Source organism: Ziziphus jujuba, chromosome 11 (genome assembly GCF_031755915.1).
Source record: "Ziziphus jujuba cultivar Dongzao chromosome 11, ASM3175591v1".
Lineage (NCBI taxonomy): Eukaryota > Viridiplantae > Streptophyta > Magnoliopsida > Rosales > Rhamnaceae > Ziziphus > Ziziphus jujuba.
In genome coordinates, this window is record NC_083389.1 from 27,154,048 (window position 1) to 27,174,223 (window position 20,176).

At 33.9% G+C, this 20,176-nt stretch overlaps 3 protein-coding genes across 4 annotated transcripts; 2 read left to right on the forward strand and 1 right to left on the reverse strand.

Moving 5' to 3' along the window:
• Positions 1–719: 719 nt before the first annotated feature.
• LOC107433236 (dnaJ-related protein rsp1) lies at positions 720–3,560 on the forward strand. The gene is made up of 4 exons (XM_016044498.4): positions 720–1,068; positions 1,159–1,210; positions 1,343–1,410; positions 1,985–3,560. The coding sequence occupies exons 1-4, from the start codon at positions 901–903 to the stop codon at positions 2,525–2,527; spliced, it is 831 nt and encodes a 276-aa protein (XP_015899984.3). The 5' UTR covers positions 720–900; the 3' UTR covers positions 2,528–3,560.
• A 149-nt stretch (positions 3,561–3,709) lies between these two features.
• On the reverse strand, positions 3,710–8,599 carry LOC107433197 (pumilio homolog 24). Of its 2 annotated transcripts, none has more exons than XM_048465853.2 (17): positions 8,254–8,599; positions 7,985–8,038; positions 7,811–7,872; positions 7,559–7,640; positions 7,312–7,435; positions 7,092–7,175; positions 6,888–7,002; positions 6,568–6,685; positions 6,289–6,402; positions 6,080–6,151; positions 5,756–5,806; positions 5,606–5,656; positions 5,079–5,186; positions 4,813–5,001; positions 4,520–4,594; positions 4,139–4,380; positions 3,710–4,034 (listed from the first exon to the last, which is right to left on the reverse strand). In XM_048465853.2, the coding sequence occupies exons 1-17, from the start codon at positions 8,488–8,490 to the stop codon at positions 3,908–3,910; spliced, it is 1,905 nt and encodes a 634-aa protein (XP_048321810.2). In that variant the 5' UTR covers positions 8,491–8,599; the 3' UTR covers positions 3,710–3,907. The 2 variants fall into 2 exon arrangements, with proteins under 2 accessions (XP_048321810.2, XP_048321809.2); XM_048465852.2 differs by having other exon boundaries at positions 6,535–6,685.
• Positions 8,600–10,818: 2,219 nt separating this feature from the next.
• LOC107433186 (topless-related protein 2) lies at positions 10,819–17,918 on the forward strand. The gene is made up of 25 exons (XM_048464915.2): positions 10,819–11,129; positions 11,267–11,446; positions 11,601–11,714; positions 11,919–12,077; positions 12,208–12,385; positions 12,492–12,621; positions 12,932–13,047; positions 13,176–13,308; positions 13,426–13,535; positions 13,717–13,786; positions 13,862–13,935; positions 14,019–14,114; positions 14,201–14,293; positions 14,402–14,529; positions 14,619–14,853; positions 14,970–15,128; positions 15,259–15,351; positions 15,708–15,860; positions 15,944–16,054; positions 16,229–16,405; positions 16,497–16,625; positions 16,710–16,805; positions 16,897–17,079; positions 17,148–17,323; positions 17,459–17,918. The coding sequence occupies exons 1-25, from the start codon at positions 11,050–11,052 to the stop codon at positions 17,643–17,645; spliced, it is 3,360 nt and encodes a 1,119-aa protein (XP_048320872.2). The 5' UTR covers positions 10,819–11,049; the 3' UTR covers positions 17,646–17,918.
• The last annotated feature ends 2,258 nt before the right edge of the window (positions 17,919–20,176 follow it).

The window sequence follows — 20,176 nt, forward strand, 5'->3', positions numbered from 1 at the left end:
TTTTTTTTTGTACCCATTGCCACCATATTGTATCTCCATCGTTGCAGTTTTAGAATACTCCTACTTCCCATTAAAGGGTTTTGCACCAGACAAATTTTTTGTTGTGTTTTCAATTTTCTACAATTCCTATGTATTATTCTTTTTTTTCCACCCTCTGGACAAAACTTTAATTAGAATTTATTTGGGATAATGAAATTGTACTGAATTAAATTGAACTATTCTAAATAGGTTCATTGAGTTAAATTTAAAATAATCCAAATGAGTGCACTGCAGCATTCCAAATTGACCCTAAAAATGGGATTAATCCAAAATTGGTTATCTTTTTTTCTGTTTTTTCATATATAAAGCATGGAAGGAGCAACTTCTTCCAAATACATATCGGTTGGAGCCTATATAATATAAGAAGAAGTAATAAAGTAACTAATCATGATTAGTTTCTTGAAATTAAAGGAGTGGACCCACTTAGAAAACAGCTTAAAGAGCCCTATTAAATTGATCATTTAAATTTTAAAAACCTTAATAAAGATTCAAAAAAAAAAAAAAAACAGTTTATTAAAAAACATTAAAAGAAACAAGAAACGGAAGGGCTAGATTATCCTTGACATTCTCATATTCTTCCAACGTGGCAAGATCAACGGCAGAGGACTATTCATCTCTCTTATACTTCCCACCAACTGATCCACTTTCAAAAATCTCTCCCTCTCCCGCAAACCATTGCCTTTATTTCTTAACCGCTCCACATTGTTTTCTTCTCACTTCTCTTTCTCTCTCTTTCATTCTCTTAAATTTTCCACCAAGAAAGAAAAACCCACAAACACTAATGCACAGGTTATTATAATCTTTGATATACCCTTTTATCCAATCTTTTCTCCTATTCCAAAGTTTTTTTTTTTTGGGTCAATGGGGAAAGTGAAACAAGAAGCTGAGGATCTGAAATCCCAGTTGGTATCAAAGATTTGCTCCATGTCAACACGCTCAGTTGGCTGCGTTCACAAGAATATTGTTAACAACCGTTGCAGCCAATCTTCTTCCAAATCACATTTCATTGATTGGTATCGTCTACTTGGTGTATGTATTTTCATGAGCCTATAAGTTTTCTTGATCTAGAATTTAAAGCCATTTTATTTTCCTGGGTTTTTAATAAAATTTAATTCCCAGGTAGAAGAATCTTCCGGTATTGATGTTATCAGGAAGAAATACCATAAACTTGGTAGGCACTAGGTTTTTACTTTTGGCTAATAGAATTGCCATGCATTTTACAGTATCTTTTTTCTTTTCTTTTTTTATTTTTTTTCTTTTTTCCTTTTTGTTTAGCCCTGTTTTTTTGTTTTTGCTTCTACAGCTTTGCAACTTCATCCAGATAAGAACAAACATCCAAAGGCTGAAATTGCTTTCAAGCTTGTCTCAGAGGTTAGATTTATTATATATATGTATGTATATATGAAGTTTTTATTATCAAAAGAGAAATATTGTCTTTTTGCTCTGAAAATGGATAAACAGTTAGTAATTTATGAAACTGGGTTTTTTCGAAGCGGACAATGAGGGGGGGGCAAAAAAAAAAAGAACCCAAAAAAGATTTGGTAGGCAAAAAGCTCTTTAAACCAGACCCCATTACCAACCTGATTCAATCACGCAAAGTTTTTGGTTGTGATGTTTATGCTATGCCTTCCATTGTGGGGTACCAATGGAGTTTTTTTAGCTTAAGGAAGAAGAAGAATAAGAAGGATGCGAATGTGAGTCCCACGTGACCATTACCATAAAGTACATGGATATATTGGACCATTACCAATAAAGAGAAAATACAGAGAGAGTGACCCAAATTTAATTTGACAACTGGGTTTGTTGTTTGAGTATGTACCAGCTTAGGTGTGACTTGTGAGTGCATTCAATTTTTTGGTTTCTATCAAATACCCACTCATAAATTTTTAAAATAAAGTTTTTATTTGTATTATTTTATTTGAGAATTCCAAAAAAATTTTTGCAGGCCTATGCATGTCTCACAGACCATGCAAAAAGAAGAGCTTTTGACTTGGAGAGATGGAAGAATTTCTGCTTTCAATGCAACACAATCCCCTATACTAGTAAAATTTCTGCTCCTCCTACTACCAAGTCCAATGCTTTTGCTCAAAAAGGCAATGCTACAAATTGGTCAAGATCTTATAAGATTCTTCGAGGTTTGAAAGACATGAAAGACAGATTCAGAGAGGAAGCAAAAGTGATAGAGAATTGCTTGAGAACTAATGCAGCATCAAAGAAAGAATCCTCACTGTTTAGTCCATCTGATTATATGTTCCGGAGCAACTCTCAAAGAGAATCCCCTGTTTTTAATCCATCTGACTATGTATTTCAAGGCTATCCACACTTGAGAACCAGAATTCAGAAGAAACCAGACAGGTTTTGTTACTTGCAAGCTGGACATTTTGTGAATTGTGAACCAAGAACGGAGTATTTTCATGACTCTCCAATCTTTGAGGTTAGATCAGAAAGTGCTAGTTTTAGAAGCAAATCTGCTTGTGTTTATTCATAATAGCTCAAGGGAACAGAACTTTTAGTTTCAAATAAAAAAGTAAAAAGTTCCCACCAAAATTAATAAAAAGTAAAAAGCATTATTGTTTTGTTCTGAGTTTCTTATTCATTATTATAAATGCTTGTTCTTTTTCCTGATCTATTTCAAGATCCTCTTTCATATGTATTTCGAAGTTTTTCTAATTTTTGTAAACTTGTACTCTTCAAGATTTCAACAATCAAACAAAGTACTTACTGGAAACATCAAATGATGTAAAAATTCATACTTACTTGAAACATCAAATGATGTAAAAATTCATACATTTTCAGCCCCTTTTTTTTCATGAAAATTGTTAATTTTTTTTAAAAAATAATAATTACCAACAATGCTTTGAAGAAAGTGTAAAAACCATATAGGCCCATCTTCTAGCCAAACATTTCTCACTAAGTTCACAAGCAAGGCAAAAACCATATGGACCAAAATTGTAATGAAAAAGCAGCTGGCAATTAATTGGTGGCTAACTAAATGTATTTTAGATGAAATATAATCCGACATAAAATCAGGAAGAATTCGAACCACTTATTTCTACATAGTTTTTTTAAAAAAATTTTGACACACGGTAAAAATAATAATAAAAAATTAAAATATTAAATCACATTAACTATTTTAAAATTATATCAATAATTTTGCTATGTATCAAAAACCTATAGAAAGACTAATAGAAATAGATGGTTTTGAAACCACATTATTTTTTTTTTCCATATAATTTCCTAATGTTTAGGCAAATTATGTTTAGTACCTTAAAGTTTTAAAACAAGAATGACATTTTTGGTTTTCTTAGGTGTAAAAAAACATAAAAATAAAAAGAAAGACCACATTGTTTTTTGAAAATTGTTATTTTCTTTCCAACATTGTCTTTCTTCCTTATCTATTTCAAGATCCACTTTCGCATATACTACCAAGTTTATCAATTCCTCTTTTTTTTTTTTCTTTTTTTTTTCTTTTTTTTTTCTTTTTTTTTTTTTGGGGGGGGGGGGGGGGGGGGGGGGGGGTACCCTTCAACAAATAAAGTACTTATATTAAATTTCAAATGATCTAAAATTCAAACATTTTTGGCTTTTTTTTTAATGAAAATTGTTATTTTTTAAAAGAAAAAATAATTACCAACAATCGTTTGAGGAAGTGTGAAAACATCATAGGGCATTCTTCAAAAGCCAAACATTCTCACTATATTCAAAAGCCAAGCAAAAAACATAAACTATTAATTAAAATTTAATGTTAACTTTAATTGCCTAGCATTTTTTATATATGTTAAATTACTAGAAAATTCAAAGGCCACTGTTGTCCCCTTCACTAAGACTGCCCTTGTTGTGAGTCAACTTAGTCACTGTCTCATGGTGATCAACTTGACTGTTTTGTCTCAGCAATTTTGAGTTTACCATTATCTATGAAGGGCTGCAGCTCTTCTTTTGCAAGTTCACGAACTTTAGAGTCTGAAGATTCTAAGAATGCAGAAATCACCTTGGAACTGCAATCACAGAAAGCAAGAACGAAAATCAATTTATATGATTTATACGATTGGTAAAATGCAAAATTTCATAACCGATAACTAGTTAGCAAATGTAGGCTAACCTGTGACCTTGAACCCATGTTGAACACTTTCCTTGCAGTGCTGTATTCCACAGGGTGGAAGCGAAGGTGGGGCAATCCAATATTAGTTTTCTAAGGGTCCGAGTCGAATGGAAATTTTCAAGGAGATGTTCCTCCTCTTTTGATTTAGGTTCACCTACAAGAAAGGCTATGGTCTTACGTAATTTATTTATTTTTTCATCCAATGTTTGATGAAGAATGCCATCAGAACCCCCTATTGCCACCTGCATCCATATGAATGTGAAATCATGCATGCTTACACTATAATGATGAGGGAAAAAAAAAAATGGAAGTGAAATCTATATAAAATTGACGAACAGAATCTTTAAAATTCAGGCTCATCTACATTTAACTAGGACTTACCTGATATATGACATATTTGCCAAAATTTGATCTAAGTAATTTCCCTGCACTTCCAATGCATACATCAACAAGCTTCTGCAAGACATACCAGCATCTAAGTCAACCACTTGAACTGGGCATTTATTACAAGATCCGTAGCTAAATTTTTAATAAACTCCAATTTCAATTTTTTGGTCATTGAGTTGCCCAGAAAAATATAATATTAGCAGTAACAGGGTGCAAAACTTAAAATAATAAAATTGAAATATGTTTGAGAAATCAAATAGTATATTCATTATGATGAAACAACAAACCTCAGCTAGCCCACTCTTGACTAATAACTCTTGCCTTCGGATAGAAGGATCCTTCTTTCCACCCTCAACTGCATGAAGACTATCTCCCAGCTCAGAACTTGTATTGGCCTCAGCCACTGCCATTCCCGTGTCATTCTTAGCCTCCTCACTAGATCCATTAACTTTTGAAGATTCCACTTCTGATTCACTCTAAAAGCAGGGAAATATAGTAAGTTTCAGTGCAGCTGTATAAGAGTCATATAAATGAAAAACAACTAACAAATTACCTTGCCACAAAGAGAGGGTATAGAGAAATTAAGAGATGCCAGCTCATCAGGACTGTAATAACGCAAACAATTTGGATGAAGTAGCTGCAGCAATATATGCCATCCATTCTGAAAACCGAAAAAAGGTTCAACAAGAGATTATAGGATGAATAATATTGAGAGACTAAAATCAAACTGAATAAACAAGTGTCTGTAAAGATAACATCAATTCAGGGAGTGGACTTAGAGGATATTTTATAGGGAGCAGAAAATGAAAAAGAAATTCTAATACGACTGAAAATTCTTAGCCACTCAATTAGTACTTCATTTTCAATATCTAATGGATCTTAAGAGGTGCTATGAACATCATAGTGTGAATATTCAAGTAATATCCAGTATGCAGCTATATTACTTCCTTATTATAGCATTCTTGACATACAATAAATCAACATGTTATCTCATTACCCCCCCCCCAAAAAAAAAAAAAAAAAAATCAATATGTTACCCTCTTAAAATAATTTCACTTGTCGTATAGGAAGAGTATAAACCTTATCAAAAGCAAGCTCCTCCAAAATTTCTTGAATCTCATGAATAACAACCTGTAATCAAAAGAGCTCAATACAGAAGGTTTATTTTAAGAGCATACAATTAGTTATATAAAGCAACCATCCATAACAAATAACACAGAAAGAACAAACCTTTGTTACAAGCTTTGTATCATCAACAATTGAAACAATGCAGACGAGCACCTGATGGTTAAAAGAAGAAAAGAATAAAGCTTACAACAAGAAAATAAATTTCCATAGAAACAAGTAAACAACAGAGATTTCCCAATCGTATTGAAAAGTATAGAATTGTGGGTTACAAACTGTCCAAATGGAAAAAGTACCTATTATACTGGGAATAAACACAAAGAATTTTGTCGTGCTAAGCCTAACATCTAAAGGAGAACTTTATGCAAAATATTAACCAACAGAACAAACAAATCATGATAAAAAATAATTTCCAGAAGTAATTCATACCTTACTTCCATGTTGATCACGAGCTATTTTGGATATGTGGCCCTTCATTCCTTTTATAATTTTCTTTCTTTCCTAAAGTAAATGACACAAAGAAAGGAAAACCCAATGTTAGCAATTACACAAAACTCCAATCCACATGGTCAATTAACAAATTGAAAACTACATTTATTGGGTATATGATAAAACTCATGGGTATTTTTGCAACCAACCTTAGCACTCCCATGCTTGACACAGAGCACACCAATCCTAGATCCATCCCTAGTATGGATCATTCTAACAAGTAGTGGAGAAGACAACTGTTGAATTAAATCTGCTGCAGAGGACTGTCAACAAACTAGATTTAGGTCAAGGGAAGAAGTTACAGGCAAAAGCCACATCAGGCCAACAAGGAAATTCTTCTAAAGAAGTATCTTAACTAATAAAGTATATGTAAAATCTCAAAATCTCAAACACACCTTGTCAGCTATGCTTAAGAATTCAATTAATACCCTGTGTATGATAGAGTGATCAACAATTCCTTTCTCCAAAATTGGCTGAATCACAGAATTCATGTGCCGTAGGACAGAACCTTTCTGGAGATCTAATTTTGAAATTATATCTGCTAACCTGAAATATCTTTGACGAATTATGAAAACGGATTGACTTTGGAAACAGATTTAATGGGTTTGTTAGTCCTTCACATCTAAAACTCAGTGTTAAAGTTTGTCTAAGTAGAATAAAAATATGGCATGGCAATTCCCCAAAGAAGATTACTTTAAGTTGCTTATACTTTACCAAAGAAGATTACTTTAAGTTGCTTATACTTTACCTGCTCTCTTTCATTGAGACCAGGTCCTTAAACAACTGAAGCTCTGTAGAATATAGCTCCATCAAAAGCTCTTGCTTTTGAGTTGGATTTCCCAATTGGTAAGCATGCTCAATAACTGCAAAAGAAATTTTAAGCGGCTTGAAAACAGCTTATGAAAGTAAATACTGTAACTTGAATAGAACTTTCACAAGATTTCTAACATACCTACAGATCCAACCATGTGACGAAGAAGAGAAGAAATATGGCCACGAAAACATGAAATAATTCCTCCCCGTTGTTTTTCTGAAGCTGCAGACATAGCATAGATAAAAAAATTCTCAAAATCTAAAAACTTTAATCAAAGTACCAACAAAAGTTCAAAATGATAAAGCTTCAACCACGTGGTCCAACACTTTTAAATTCATTCATTTAGGCTGAAATATACCACGATCGAGAATTAGCTTCACCAGATGAACTGCATAAGTGTTACATGCAAGGGTGAGAAGATGTGGCTGGATCTCCTCTAATACGACATCCCTTTCATCTTGTGAACAGTACTTAACGCAAGTCTAAAAGTATAAAAAAAAAAAAAAAAAAAAAGAGGTTAAAAACAGGCCACTAAGAGCCAAAAAATAATAATAACAAGAGAGAAAAATTCGAAAACTTCAAAGAGAATGAGCAAAAACAATCACCTGCAGAACACGAGAAGAAACATGGGAGCTTGTAATCTCAGAAATCTTGCCCTTCATCTTTTGAAGGGCTTCACTTATCAATCTTACAATAAATATTCAAAAAAAATAATAATAATAATTAAACAGTTAATCGAGAAACATAAACAAAGAGATAAAACGAATTCTTGTAAACTTAAAAAGGAAGATATAAAACGGCATTATTAATTCCTATAATACGAACTCCAAATGTTACTTATTTTATAACATACATACTTGGATCGGTCTGCTTTGGCAATATTACGACGCCTCATTTTTTCCCACATATGGGCAAGCTCCTATTTTTGGAATAAGGGGGACAGAAACAAAGTTTAGCTTACAGCCATAATAGCTCCAAAATTTAATCTTTTTCTATACTTCATTAAAAAAAAATTAATAATAATAACACACTTGTTCTAAATTGTAATGACGCTTCCTCTTCTTCTTCCTGGCCTCAGAAAGCTCCTGCACAAAATAAAGAAATAAAAGCCGCAAATCAAACATTTTGATAGCTCATCGTATAAATTGTAAAGATTGAAAATTTAAAAATGAAAATGTAAACCCACGACCAAAATCAATCAAATTAAATTAAAATTAATCAAAATACTGCAAAGGGGCATTCATTTTATCTAAGGCAATGGCAAAAGAAACCCAAATAGCAAACGCAAAAAATTATCAACCTTGGCATGGAGACGGCGCTCTCGCTTCGACATAGGAGCGTTATTCTCCTTCCCAGGTTCGGATTGTTTGTGTTTGTGAGGTTTGAAAGGTTTCTTCGACTCCTTACTGGGATGATTTGAGGGCTTCGAGTGGAGGAGCTTGGGTTTCTTAGAACCGGAGCTATTGCCGTCAGGCTTAGGACCCGGGATTTGTTTCCTCTTCTTCTGTTTACTGTGCTGCTGGTTCTTGGCCGCCATTGGAGTTCAGCAACTTCTTCCTCTTCGTTTTACAACACTCTCCGTGATATATTTGGCAATTTGCCACCCAGAGGTTTTTTGAGGGTTTTGCTACGGTGAGAAAAAAGCGGTTCTTGGAAAGATAGAGGAAGAAACGGGTCAAATAAACAATTTTGATACTTTCCGGACAGCCCGGCTCGGCCCGGCCCAAAACTGTTCTTCTTTGGTTTATGAGTTTAAAGTTTGAAAGCCCAACAAAATTAATTTCGCGTTAGGACCGGGGAGGTGATTGAGTGTTGTGGAAAATGTAAAGAGCAATTTTATTACCAAAAAAAAAGTTTAAAAAAAAAAAAAAAAAAAAAAGGGAAACTCTCTCTCTATGAAAACATTCTGACATACATTTGAATATTGACTTGCGAATATTTATGATTTTCAGGTTGTTAATGTATTTATATTTTGAAAACCTCAATATTTACCCTTACAATTGAGATATGGGTAAAGTTGTCATATTTGACTGATTGGGGTCTTTCCTTTGTTGCCACCTGTTGGAATGCATAGAAGTTGGCAGTCGGAAACAAAGTTGTTTTTTCACCTTTTATAGTGATTGGTTTTTGACTATTTGAGTTATTATAGTCAAAAACCAAATCTATATCAAGCTTTTCCCAAGTTAGATCCCTTTTTATCCACTGAATGGCTAAAATTAAACGTTGATGGATTAGTATTGCTAAATGGACAACTTTTCAAGTGCTGTCCTTCTTGATTGCATTTATGAAAGGGTAGGTGGCTTTGCTACTAATTTGGGGGTAGGTGATTTATTTATGGTAGAATTTTATTTTAAAGTTAGCCAGGGATAAAGCGACTAAGCGAGTAATAAGAAAGAAATTGAAGTGGGAATCTGATCATAAGGCTTTGGTGGGTAATATTTGATTGACTAATCATTATAATTTTTCTCTTCCTTTTTTTTTTTTTTTTTAAATATTGGTATGTCTAATATTTTACTAGTTGGTGCATTCATTTATGTTGATTGAATAATCTACTATATAGCATATTTAATAAGAATATTAATTGTAAAAATAAACATTTCACATAAATAATATAGAAAGTGTTTTTAATTTTTAATGATAATACTTAGAAATAAAATTAATATCATATATAATGTCAAACTCAATGTCTATTTCTATAAATTTTGCTAAATATTGTAAAATTATTTTAAAAAGAAATTTTTTTAAATTAATTTTTTCAACAAAGAAAAAAGTTAACTAAAATGTATAATTAATTAATAGTTATAAATAATATTTATATATTTTATAATTAATTATGTATTTATACTATATAAATTGAAATAAAATCAATTTAAATGTTATATAAAATTAATTCATATTCATTATTGAATATGCTCTTATAATTATATTATAGAAAGGAATAAAATAATGATAGTAATCAAACATTTTGATAAAATCTAAATATCTTAAGAATCTATTTTGCCTAGTCATTATATTTGTTTATGATATTTCATTAGCGAGATGATTTCCAACTACCTAAAATATAGAAAAAAAAAAGATTATATTTGTTTGTCTTAAGCGCATATATATATATATATATATATTTTTTTTTTGAATATTATGATTTCTTGATTTGTATATATCTAATTGGCAAAATGGTGAGAGTATAATAATATGTACAATCAACTAATCAAGGATTTTGGTAGGCCACCATATTTTCCTTTTTAATACATAAAAGGAAATTGTTTAGAACTCGCAACTCGCAACCAAAAAAAGAATTTAATAATAAAAAAAAAAACAATTTGACGAAAATTCGAAGCAACTAAACATAAGATGGATAGCTAAGGTCGTGTACGCCACGCTCGCAATGTGAGGTTTATAAAGCACGCGACATACGAAGCAGATTTTCACCGGACAAAATGCGACCAGTACGCACCCGACAAGGAAACACGATGTGGTGGACGTTACTAAGTATATTCAAATCCAGTTTAGTTTCGCCTTCGATTCCGGAACATCTTTGCCTTTTCACGAGACTCTGATCCTCTACACCAATCTCATTCTACAATCTCCCACTAACTCGCACTGAGACCGCATGCAATGGTGGCCTTTCCACGTGTCGTCGTTACAGAGATGTCAGTTCATGGTATCCCAGATGCAGTGGATAATAGCTTCACCAACGCAATCTTGCCCTTTCTAGGAAGTGTGCTTATCAAGTTCGTAGATAAGCAGACAGTTCGGACACTGATAGCTTATCATAGTGATAAGTCGGTGGGTAAACAAAACTCTGCAAAACGCATCGAGGAAAGTGAGGGACAAAGTCATTTCTTTCTCTTTTCTCTTTCTTGCTTTATCTTTTTCTTCTTTTTTTTTTTTTTTTTCTCCTTTTTTTTTTTGGGTTCTACAAAACTGTTGTTGTTGAACGACAAGCATGGAACCAGAGGAAACCCTAAGAGCAAGTACGAGGACGAAGGATTTGCCTTCTTAAAAAAAGACCAGTCACTCAAAACTCTGTCGTTTTCAACCTTCCAAGTCTCCTGTGTGTAATATACCAAGTTTGGAGTTTGTTTGAGGAGCAAAAATGTCGTCTTTGAGCAGAGAATTGGTGTTTCTGATCCTTCAATTCCTTGAGGAAGAGAAATTTAAAGAGTCTGTACACAGGTGGGGCTAGTTTTACATATGATTTTTTTTTGGAATTTTTTAATAAATATTTGATTTTTTTTTTTTTTTTTTATAATTTTGTTTGCATTTTGGGAAATTGTTTCTGGGTTTAATTTGGTTATGGTGGTGGAGCTCAGACTAGAACAGGAATCTGGATTTTTTTTCAACATGAAGTATTTTGAAGAGAAAGCGTTGGCTGGGGAATGGGACGAAGTGGAGAGGTATCTTTCTGGGTTCACCAAAGTGGACGATAACCGCTATTCCATGAAGATTTTCTTCGAGATTAGAAAGCAGAAGTATCTGGAAGCTCTCGACAGGTTTCTCTTTCTTTCTATTGTTTTTCTCATATTTGCTTTTTTTTTTTTTTTTTTTTTTTGTGTGTGTGTGTTGGGGGGGGGGGGGGGGGGGGGTGTATTGATTAATTAATTTATTTTTGCGTCTGCTTATGGTTATTGTGGTATGTGTTTTCAGGAATGACAGAGCAAAAGCTGTAGAGATATTGGCAAAGGATTTGAAAATATTTTCGACATTTAATGAGGAATTATACAAAGAAATAACACAGCTTTTGACGCTAGAGAACTTCAGGTGTTCTTAATATTACCATTTGTAATTTCCATTTTTTATTTGATAACGATAATTATCGTGCCATGCGTGATTGTTTGGCAGGTAACCGATGGTTCAATGTTTTTGTTCTGGGGATGTTACTTTTTCTAAAATTTTGTGGAATTTGAAAATTTAAAAAATTTATTTTTTATTTTTATAATCTTTTTGTTTTTAAATTTAATGCAGGGAAAATGAGCAGTTGTCTAAATATGGTGATACAAAATCAGCTCGAAGCATAATGTTGTTAGAGTTAAAAAAATTGATTGAAGCAAATCCTCTGTTTCGAGACAAGCTTGTTTTTCCCACTTTGAAGGCTTCCCGCTTGCGAACTCTGATTAATCAAAGGTGACATTTGTCTGTAATGATTTGCATTTAATAACATTATAGTACTTCTGTATGTACAAGAATAGTTCGTTTTTTGGGTTTTATTCAGTAAGGTTGATTTGGATCGTTAAACGGTTGGTTGTTTGGGCAGTTTAAATTGGCAGCATCAGCTCTGCAAGAACCCAAGGCAAAATCCCGACATTAAAACTTTATTCACCGACCATACATGTTCTCCTCCAAATGGGGCTCGGGCACCTACCCCAGTCAACCTTCCTGTTGCAGCACTTGCAAAGCCTTCAAATTATGCTCCTCTTGGAGCACATGGTGGTGTATGATTCTATCTTTTACAATCATGTTTGTTGAAGTTAAAAATGTCAATGTCTGTCGTTTGAAATTGAAATTTGGATTTTCAACCTGTTTTGTTTTTATTGTCAGCCTTTCCAACAAGCTGCAGCAGCTCCTAATGCTAATGCATTAGCAGGATGGATGGTGAATGCCAATCCTTCCTCATCTGTGCAATCAGCTGCTATCGCTGCTTCATCATTAACTGTTCAACCCAGTCAAGGTTAAGTCTTAATCCTCAATGGAGCAGCGTCATGGATCTGTAACAATTTCCATATTAATTTTTTATTATGCTTATGCCAATCTGTTATTATAACATCATGTAGGCAACATATAAGAGCTCTAACTTATTCTTTTATGTTCAATCTTAGATATGGTTGCATTGTCATTGATCCAAAGCAATCAGTTTAAGTAGGAATATTTGATCTGACTGTATTCTCTATTGATTGCTTGAATGCTCATCTGATGATATATTCTAGTTCAGCTGGTATGGTGTTGTCTTGCTAACTTGGTTTCCTTTTGCTTTCTAACAGCTTCTGTCTTAAAACGTCCACGAACGCCTGTGAATGCTCTTGGAATTACTGATTATACAGGCACCGAACATGAGCAACTAATCAAACGTTTGCGGTCTGCACAATCTGTTGATGAGGCACTGTTAAAGAGTTTTGATGCTTTGTTATCTCTGTTTATATTTCATTTTGTTGTTTATGATGCAATACAATATCTTCATAAGCTATTGTTGCTAATATGGAAATTCTCCATTCTATATATATTCAGGTCACATATCCTGCTCCTCAACTCCATTCCTGGTCAGTTGATGAGCTGCCAAGAACTGTTGCTTGTACCTTGCATCAGGGATCCACAGTGACAAGCATGGATTTCCATCCTTCTCATCACACTATACTTGCTGGTAGGTTGATAAATATTGGAAATCAAAATTTACCTTCGGTGGATATAGATTGAAAATTAATCGTTAACAAGGTGCAGCTTCCTTTTTTAGCTAACTTAAAGATGCATTTTTGACTAGTTGGCTGTGCCAATGGTGAAATGACATTATGGGATGTTGGACTGCGAGAGAGGCTGGTATCAAAGCCATTCAAGATATGGGATATGGCTACTTGTTCTGGGCAATTTCAGGTTTTTATCTTGTTAATTTAGTTTTATTTTTTTTACCTTTTTTAACTTGAATGAAGTGATAACAGCTGAAACTATACTGAATGAAGAGAAACCATCTTTATAGTTCCCATATGACATTGTTAGGATATTGCATTATAAGTCAAGTAGATGCATTGGTATGTTAACTGGGAGTCTCTTACAGGCTTTGATTGTCAAAGATTCATCAATATCTGTCAGCCGTGTTTCTTGGAGTCCTGATGGAAACTTAATTGGTATATGTTACAATACCTATCTCGTATCATTTGGATAAATCTAAGCTTTTCTTCACAGTGTTTATCTTGTTGCAGGTGTTGCTTTTTCAAAACATTTGATTCATTTGTATGCCAACCAAGGCTTGCATGATCTACGTCAGCATTTGGAGGCAAGCTTTAATGCACTTTCACTGCTTCTTGAACAAGATTTCATTTTTCATCAGACTGATACCAGGACTCTTCTTTCTTATAGATTGATGCTCATGCCGGTGGTGTGAATGATCTGGCATTCTCTCATCCAAACAAGCAGTTATGTATCATAACTTGTGGTGATGATAAGTTGATAAAGGTGGGGCAAGATATTTCCTACTTGTGGGTTCATTTTGTATAATTTGATAAATATTTCCTTTACTAATGTTGAATTCAACTTAGTAGGTTTGGGATTTGGCTGGAAGAAAGCTTTTTAGCTTTGAAGGTCATGAAGCACCTGTTTATTCTGTTTGCCCCCATCAGAAGGAAAATATTCAGGTGAGAGACTAATTATCATACCGTGTAAGCTAATGGAAGTTTTGTTTTTCATCTAGTGATGAGTTCAGTGACAATACTTAAAAATTGTTTTTATTTGAATATTTGCAGTTTATATTTTCCACTGCTGTCGATGGAAAAATAAAAGCTTGGCTATATGACACTGTGGGGTCCAGGGTTGATTATGATGCTCCTGGACAGTGGTGCACCACAATGCTCTATAGTGCTGATGGAAGTAGGCAAGTAAATTAGCCTTATCATGATTTGTTTTTATTAGTTGATCAATGTATTGTGGCTTATCCTCACCCAAAATGGGGTTAAATTTCAGATTATTCTCATGCGGAACTAGCAAAGATGGTGATTCATTCCTTGTAGAATGGAATGAAAGTGAAGGAGCAATAAAAAGGTCGTACTCAGGGTTCAGAAAGAAATCTGCTGGCATAGTGCAATTTGACACAACAAAAAATCATTTTTTGGCGGTCGGTGAAGATAACCAGATAAAATTTTGGGATATGGACAATACAAATGTTCTTGCAAGTACCGATGCTGAGGGTGGACTTCCGGTAAACATCTTTATTTATTTAATTTTGAATGTTTATATGTTATGTTTAACATTAATTGGTATGCCCTCGTTTTGAATTCATTTATTGACTTAATGCAACCATTGATTTTACTTCAGAGTCTTCCCCGATTGAGGTTTAACAAGGAAGGGAGTCTTCTTGTTGTCAACACATCTAATAATGGATTCAAGGTTCTTGCAAATGCTGATGGTCTCAGGTCATTGAGAGCAATTGAAGCTCGATCTTATGATACATCTAGAGCAACTAATGAGATGAAGGTTGTTATATCATGTCCTTAATTTACCTCATTCTGCTTCTTCATTTGCATATTAACCTTTGTTATTTTGCTCAAATTTCAAATGCTGATAGTTTTAGGGGACTTTAATTTGTTTCATGCTAATGGATCAGGTATCTAGTTCTGCTGTGGCTGTGAACAACAATCTAGTCATTAGTAAAGTGGACTTTATGGAAAGCTCTCCTGCCAGACCCACTTCCATTCATGTATGCATACATGATAGAATTCAGATTTGTAGTCAATGACTAAAATGACTGGCTGGAATGAGTTTGACATGTCTGGATGATGAGATTTAATAAAAACAGCATGGGAAAAACTTAAAATCTTTTTTGCTGTCTCAGTTTTTGAGTATAGCCATTCAAATGTATATGAATATGTTAGAAGAATTATCCTAATAGAACTTGAACTTAAAAAGAGGAGAGATTAAAAGTAGATATCCTAGAAAATAGGTCTTTCGAATTCAAATTGGTTCAGACAAAATCTCCTACATCATAAGTTGTTGCCTGGTCACAGGGAATATTTTACTGCACTAACATCTAGTTCTGATCTATATTTTGTTTAGAATGAAGTTGAACCTATGAGAAAAAGCATAGAAAAGCCGAGAGGTTTGGATGATGTATCTGATAAAACTAAACCTTGGGAATTGACTGAAATAGTGGACCGTGTTCAATGCCGAGTTGTCACCATGCCAGATGGCATGGGTCCTGGTAACAAGGTGGTTTTTATTTCAACTTTTCTCCATATTATGTATGTTGATTTGATGCTCTATGTCTAATAGTTGGCTTTGTTTGAGTCAAGGTTGCCCGGCTCCTTTACACAAACTATGGTACTGGCGTTCTGGCTCTTGGTTCAGATGGAGTTCAGAAGTTGTGGAAGTGGCATCGCAGTGAACAAAATCCAAATGGAAAGGTAATGGTTTTTATTCATATAGTAAGCATTTTTGCACCATATATATATATATATAGCTAAGCTGTGTATATGTGTACACCTGTTGTTGCGGCATGTGCATATAGTTAGTGTAGATAATAAGAGCCTGTGCAGCCATTTTAATGAAATATACCTCTTCTGTTTTTATGTTTAAAGGCAACTGCAAGTGTTGTTCCCCAACATTGGCAACCAAACAGTGGTCTTCTAATGACTAATGATGTCCCAGACAATGTTGAAGAAAAATTTCCATGCATAGCACTCTCAAAGAATGATTCTTATGTGATGTCTGCATGTGGGGGAAAGGTTTCGCTATTCAATATGATGACATTTAAGGTAACAGAGTAATGGTATAATGTTACCATACGTAAACCAGAATGAGCTTATTCAAGTTTGTTTATTTGGGATAAGTTGTGTTGTTTTGCAGGTAATGACAACTTTCATGCCGCCTCCACCAACTTCAACCTTTCTGGCATTTCATCCTTTGGATAATAACATCATAGCAATTGGAATGGAAGATTCAACCATCCACATTTACAATGTTAGGGTGGATGAGGTGATAATTTAAGTGTGCTTGTATGTTTTATGTTGGGTATTTACTTGTTGATTGCTAACGTGCAAAAATCTTATTGTCTGTCAGGTCAAAACCAAATTGAAAGGTCATCAGAAGCGCATTACTGGTTTAGCATTTTCTGTTGACCTTGACATCTTGGTTTCAGCTGGTGCTGATGCTCAGGTTTCGTTAGTTGGATCACATTTCGATATCTATAAACTAGATCAAATGTCTACGTCTCTGAATTGTTTATAGAAAATTGCATTTTTTGCAGTTATTTTTTTGGAGTTCTGATACATGGGATAGGAAAAAAATGATTCCAATTCAACTGCCTAGTGGAAAGGCACCTGTTGGTGACACACGAGTGCAGTTCTATTCAGATCAAGTTCGGTTGTTGGTGTGCCATGAGACACAACTAGCACTATATGATGCTTACAAGACAGAACTTCTTCAACAGGTATAAAGATATTTCTTGGATAATTATCTGATGTTTATGGCAGACAACTTATGTGATTTACATCGCAGTGGGTGCCCCAGGATGTACTGTCTGCCCCCTTAACTTGTGCATCATATTCCTTAGCCAGTCAGCTCGTTTATGCAACTTTTGCTGATGGTAACATTGGAGTTTTCGATGCTGATAGTCTGAAATTAAGATGTCGGATTGCCCCATCTGCATACTTATCACAGTCATTGTCAAACAGGTATCTAGTGTAAGTTTAAGGATGAATTCAATCATTTTATCCTGAGCCTATTATTCAGAGGGAAATTTCTTGATTTAATTATATATTGCCCTTTGAAGAAATAGATAATCTCAGATATGTCCTTGTTTTTAACAGCCAAACTGCATACCCGCTAGTCGTTACAGCACACCCACAGGAGCCACATCAATTGGCTGTTGGACTCACAGATGGAGCTGTTAAGGTTATAGAGCCCTCGGAAACCGAGGGGAAGTGGGGAGTTACAGTGCCTGTTGATATTGGATTGCAGAATGGAAGAACAGTCTCATCTTCCACGGCTTCTTAGCAGTTCCAATAATCAAATTTCATGTGTTGATCATATGTTGTTTTATGGGATAACTAATGTGTAATTATTTCTTCAAAAATAATCTCTCCTTTTTGTTTAGTAGTAGATGGAAAATGCTCAAATTGTAACTTATATGCAACTTTATTGTCATCTTTGGTGCATTGTGCTACAAAATACTTATTTGTAAAACAAGATTAGAAAGGGCATGCAAGTCACTGGAAGCAAACATTGGTGTTATTATTCCCAAGCAACAAAGATTAAGCATTTCTCGTCTTTCCTTGGCTGAAAAAGAATAAGAAAAAAGAGAATAATGCATTACAAGATTTTAAAAAATAACATTGACAATAATAAGAAAGGCAGAGCCTTTTTAACTTGTATACCGAACCACTGGGACATACTACTGAAAACTAGTTGGTCTTTTTATCAATACTGCAGCAATATTGCTCTAATAATCACGTTATGTTGGTTCTTCTTTACTGCTCCTTGAGAAGCCATTTCACCTGAAGAAAACTGTAAAGTGTACCGAAGAATATTTTGCTGTTTGTTGTTCGTTAAGTTAGAAAATTATTGGGATGTATAAACTATTTAGTGAGGTCAAATCGCAATTACACAAGTTGTGTTGGTTGGTTTTTTTGTGTTGGGCCGCAATGTACTAATTATTAGATTTTGGAAATGATGGGGGTTTTATTTTTCTAAAGAAAATTGCCATTTGTAGACAATAAGGTTAAAAAGCAAAAGTACCTTTTTAGCTAGTAATTGGGGTAATTTATTTATTTATTTAATTTCCCTACGAAAAGAGACTGGACTATTTGACTACAGACAGAATCTTAGGTCAAATAAAATAATATGCAGACATGGAAGGGAGGCAAAGGTTCAGGTTCAGCCATGTGATCCAGTATGTAAGTTGCAAGTAATGCCAAGTTGTTAATCATGTGAATGCACTTCCAAAAAAGTTACTTGAAATGTATTCCATGCATAGAATGGTTTTTTTGCTGTAACACCAATAATTTAATTGACAATTTTCATCAACTAGATGTGTAAATATGCTATTTTAGTTGCAACCGTTCCATTTTTTAATTGCAGACAAGAAAAGGGTTCGACAGAAGGGAGATAGATGACAAAATCAATTGACTCAAACATAAGCAAAATTCCATTATAGACCATTTTAGAGACAAGGGTTTAAAAAAAAACTCTTGAATGTAGATGAACAACCATATGCTTGATCAATTTTTTGAGTTGTATATAAATACCCAGATCTACCATTCAGTGATTCTTTAACAAGGAAACAATAGACTTGGAGACCAAACATTGTACCTTTTGTCTGTAAAAGTTTTATGTAGAGGGCAAAGTAAATAGTAGTTTTCTCATGATTTCATATGCTGCCAAAGTTCAATAATATGACCGGATTTGTGGCTGCTTAATCTTCACCTGAAACAGAAGCAATTTTTTATTTTATTTTTTGTCCACCCTAATTCTTTGGCATAATAATTGTGAAGAAAACAAAAAGACAGCCACATGGGTATGGGGTTGTTTTTGCCCGTATTCTCCATTTAAAAAAAAAAGGTTGGTCTAATTGTGGGTCCCTTGAGAGGGTAGTGGCAAAAGAGTATTTTTCTTTGCTACCAGGGCATGTGGTATTGGTTAAGGAAAAATGATAAGGCAGACAAAATCTCATTTGCATGCCTGGTTTTGATGGGTGTTTCTCCAAATATCCACGCAAATTAGCATTTACGAGTAAAAAGTCAATGATGCAAGGTTTTATGATACACCATTATACCAAGGTGGGAATTAGGAAGTTTTCCACACTGGTTTTTCTCTTTTCCTTCCATATGGAAATTTTGGAAGAACCTATAAATCTTCCTAATAACGAATTGTCTGCCTATTCATTAAGGCCTACAACATTTGCATGTTCTTTGTGCTTAATTTGCCTATACACAAGTCCATTTCTAATATCCCTTTTTATCAAAGCTTTGTATTAGGAAAGCTGACACACCACCAGACAGCACCATGACGAACTGTCTAATTCAACTGTGAATTTCATTGCTCGAGTTGGATATCACAAAATTCATTTAATCTAATCTAGCACGTTGAAAAAATTCTGTATTTTCGGATTGGCCGTAATCATAAAGTCAGGGTTCTTTTTTATTTGTTGTTTTTCAATGAGTGGCTGAGAGGCAGGGCAAGAAGGTATTGACAGCTATATATATATATATATATATATATATACACCACATCTTTGAAAGATTTATTTGTCAAATTTTAGGCTACTATAATATGCTTAGACCTTAAGGCATGGAAAGCCCTGATCGAAAAAAAAAAAAAAAAAAAAAATTTTAATAAATCCTTTACCTTCAATAACATGACTTAAAACATATATATATATATATATAACATGTTGTGCATATATGTATATTTTCCTTGACTCTCAGATCAACTGCTGCTTGTATTCATTTAATATTCCAAACTGTCCCACATTGTCATTCATAAAGAGTAACTTTTTGGCCATATTGAATTTTTCTTTTCTATGTCTT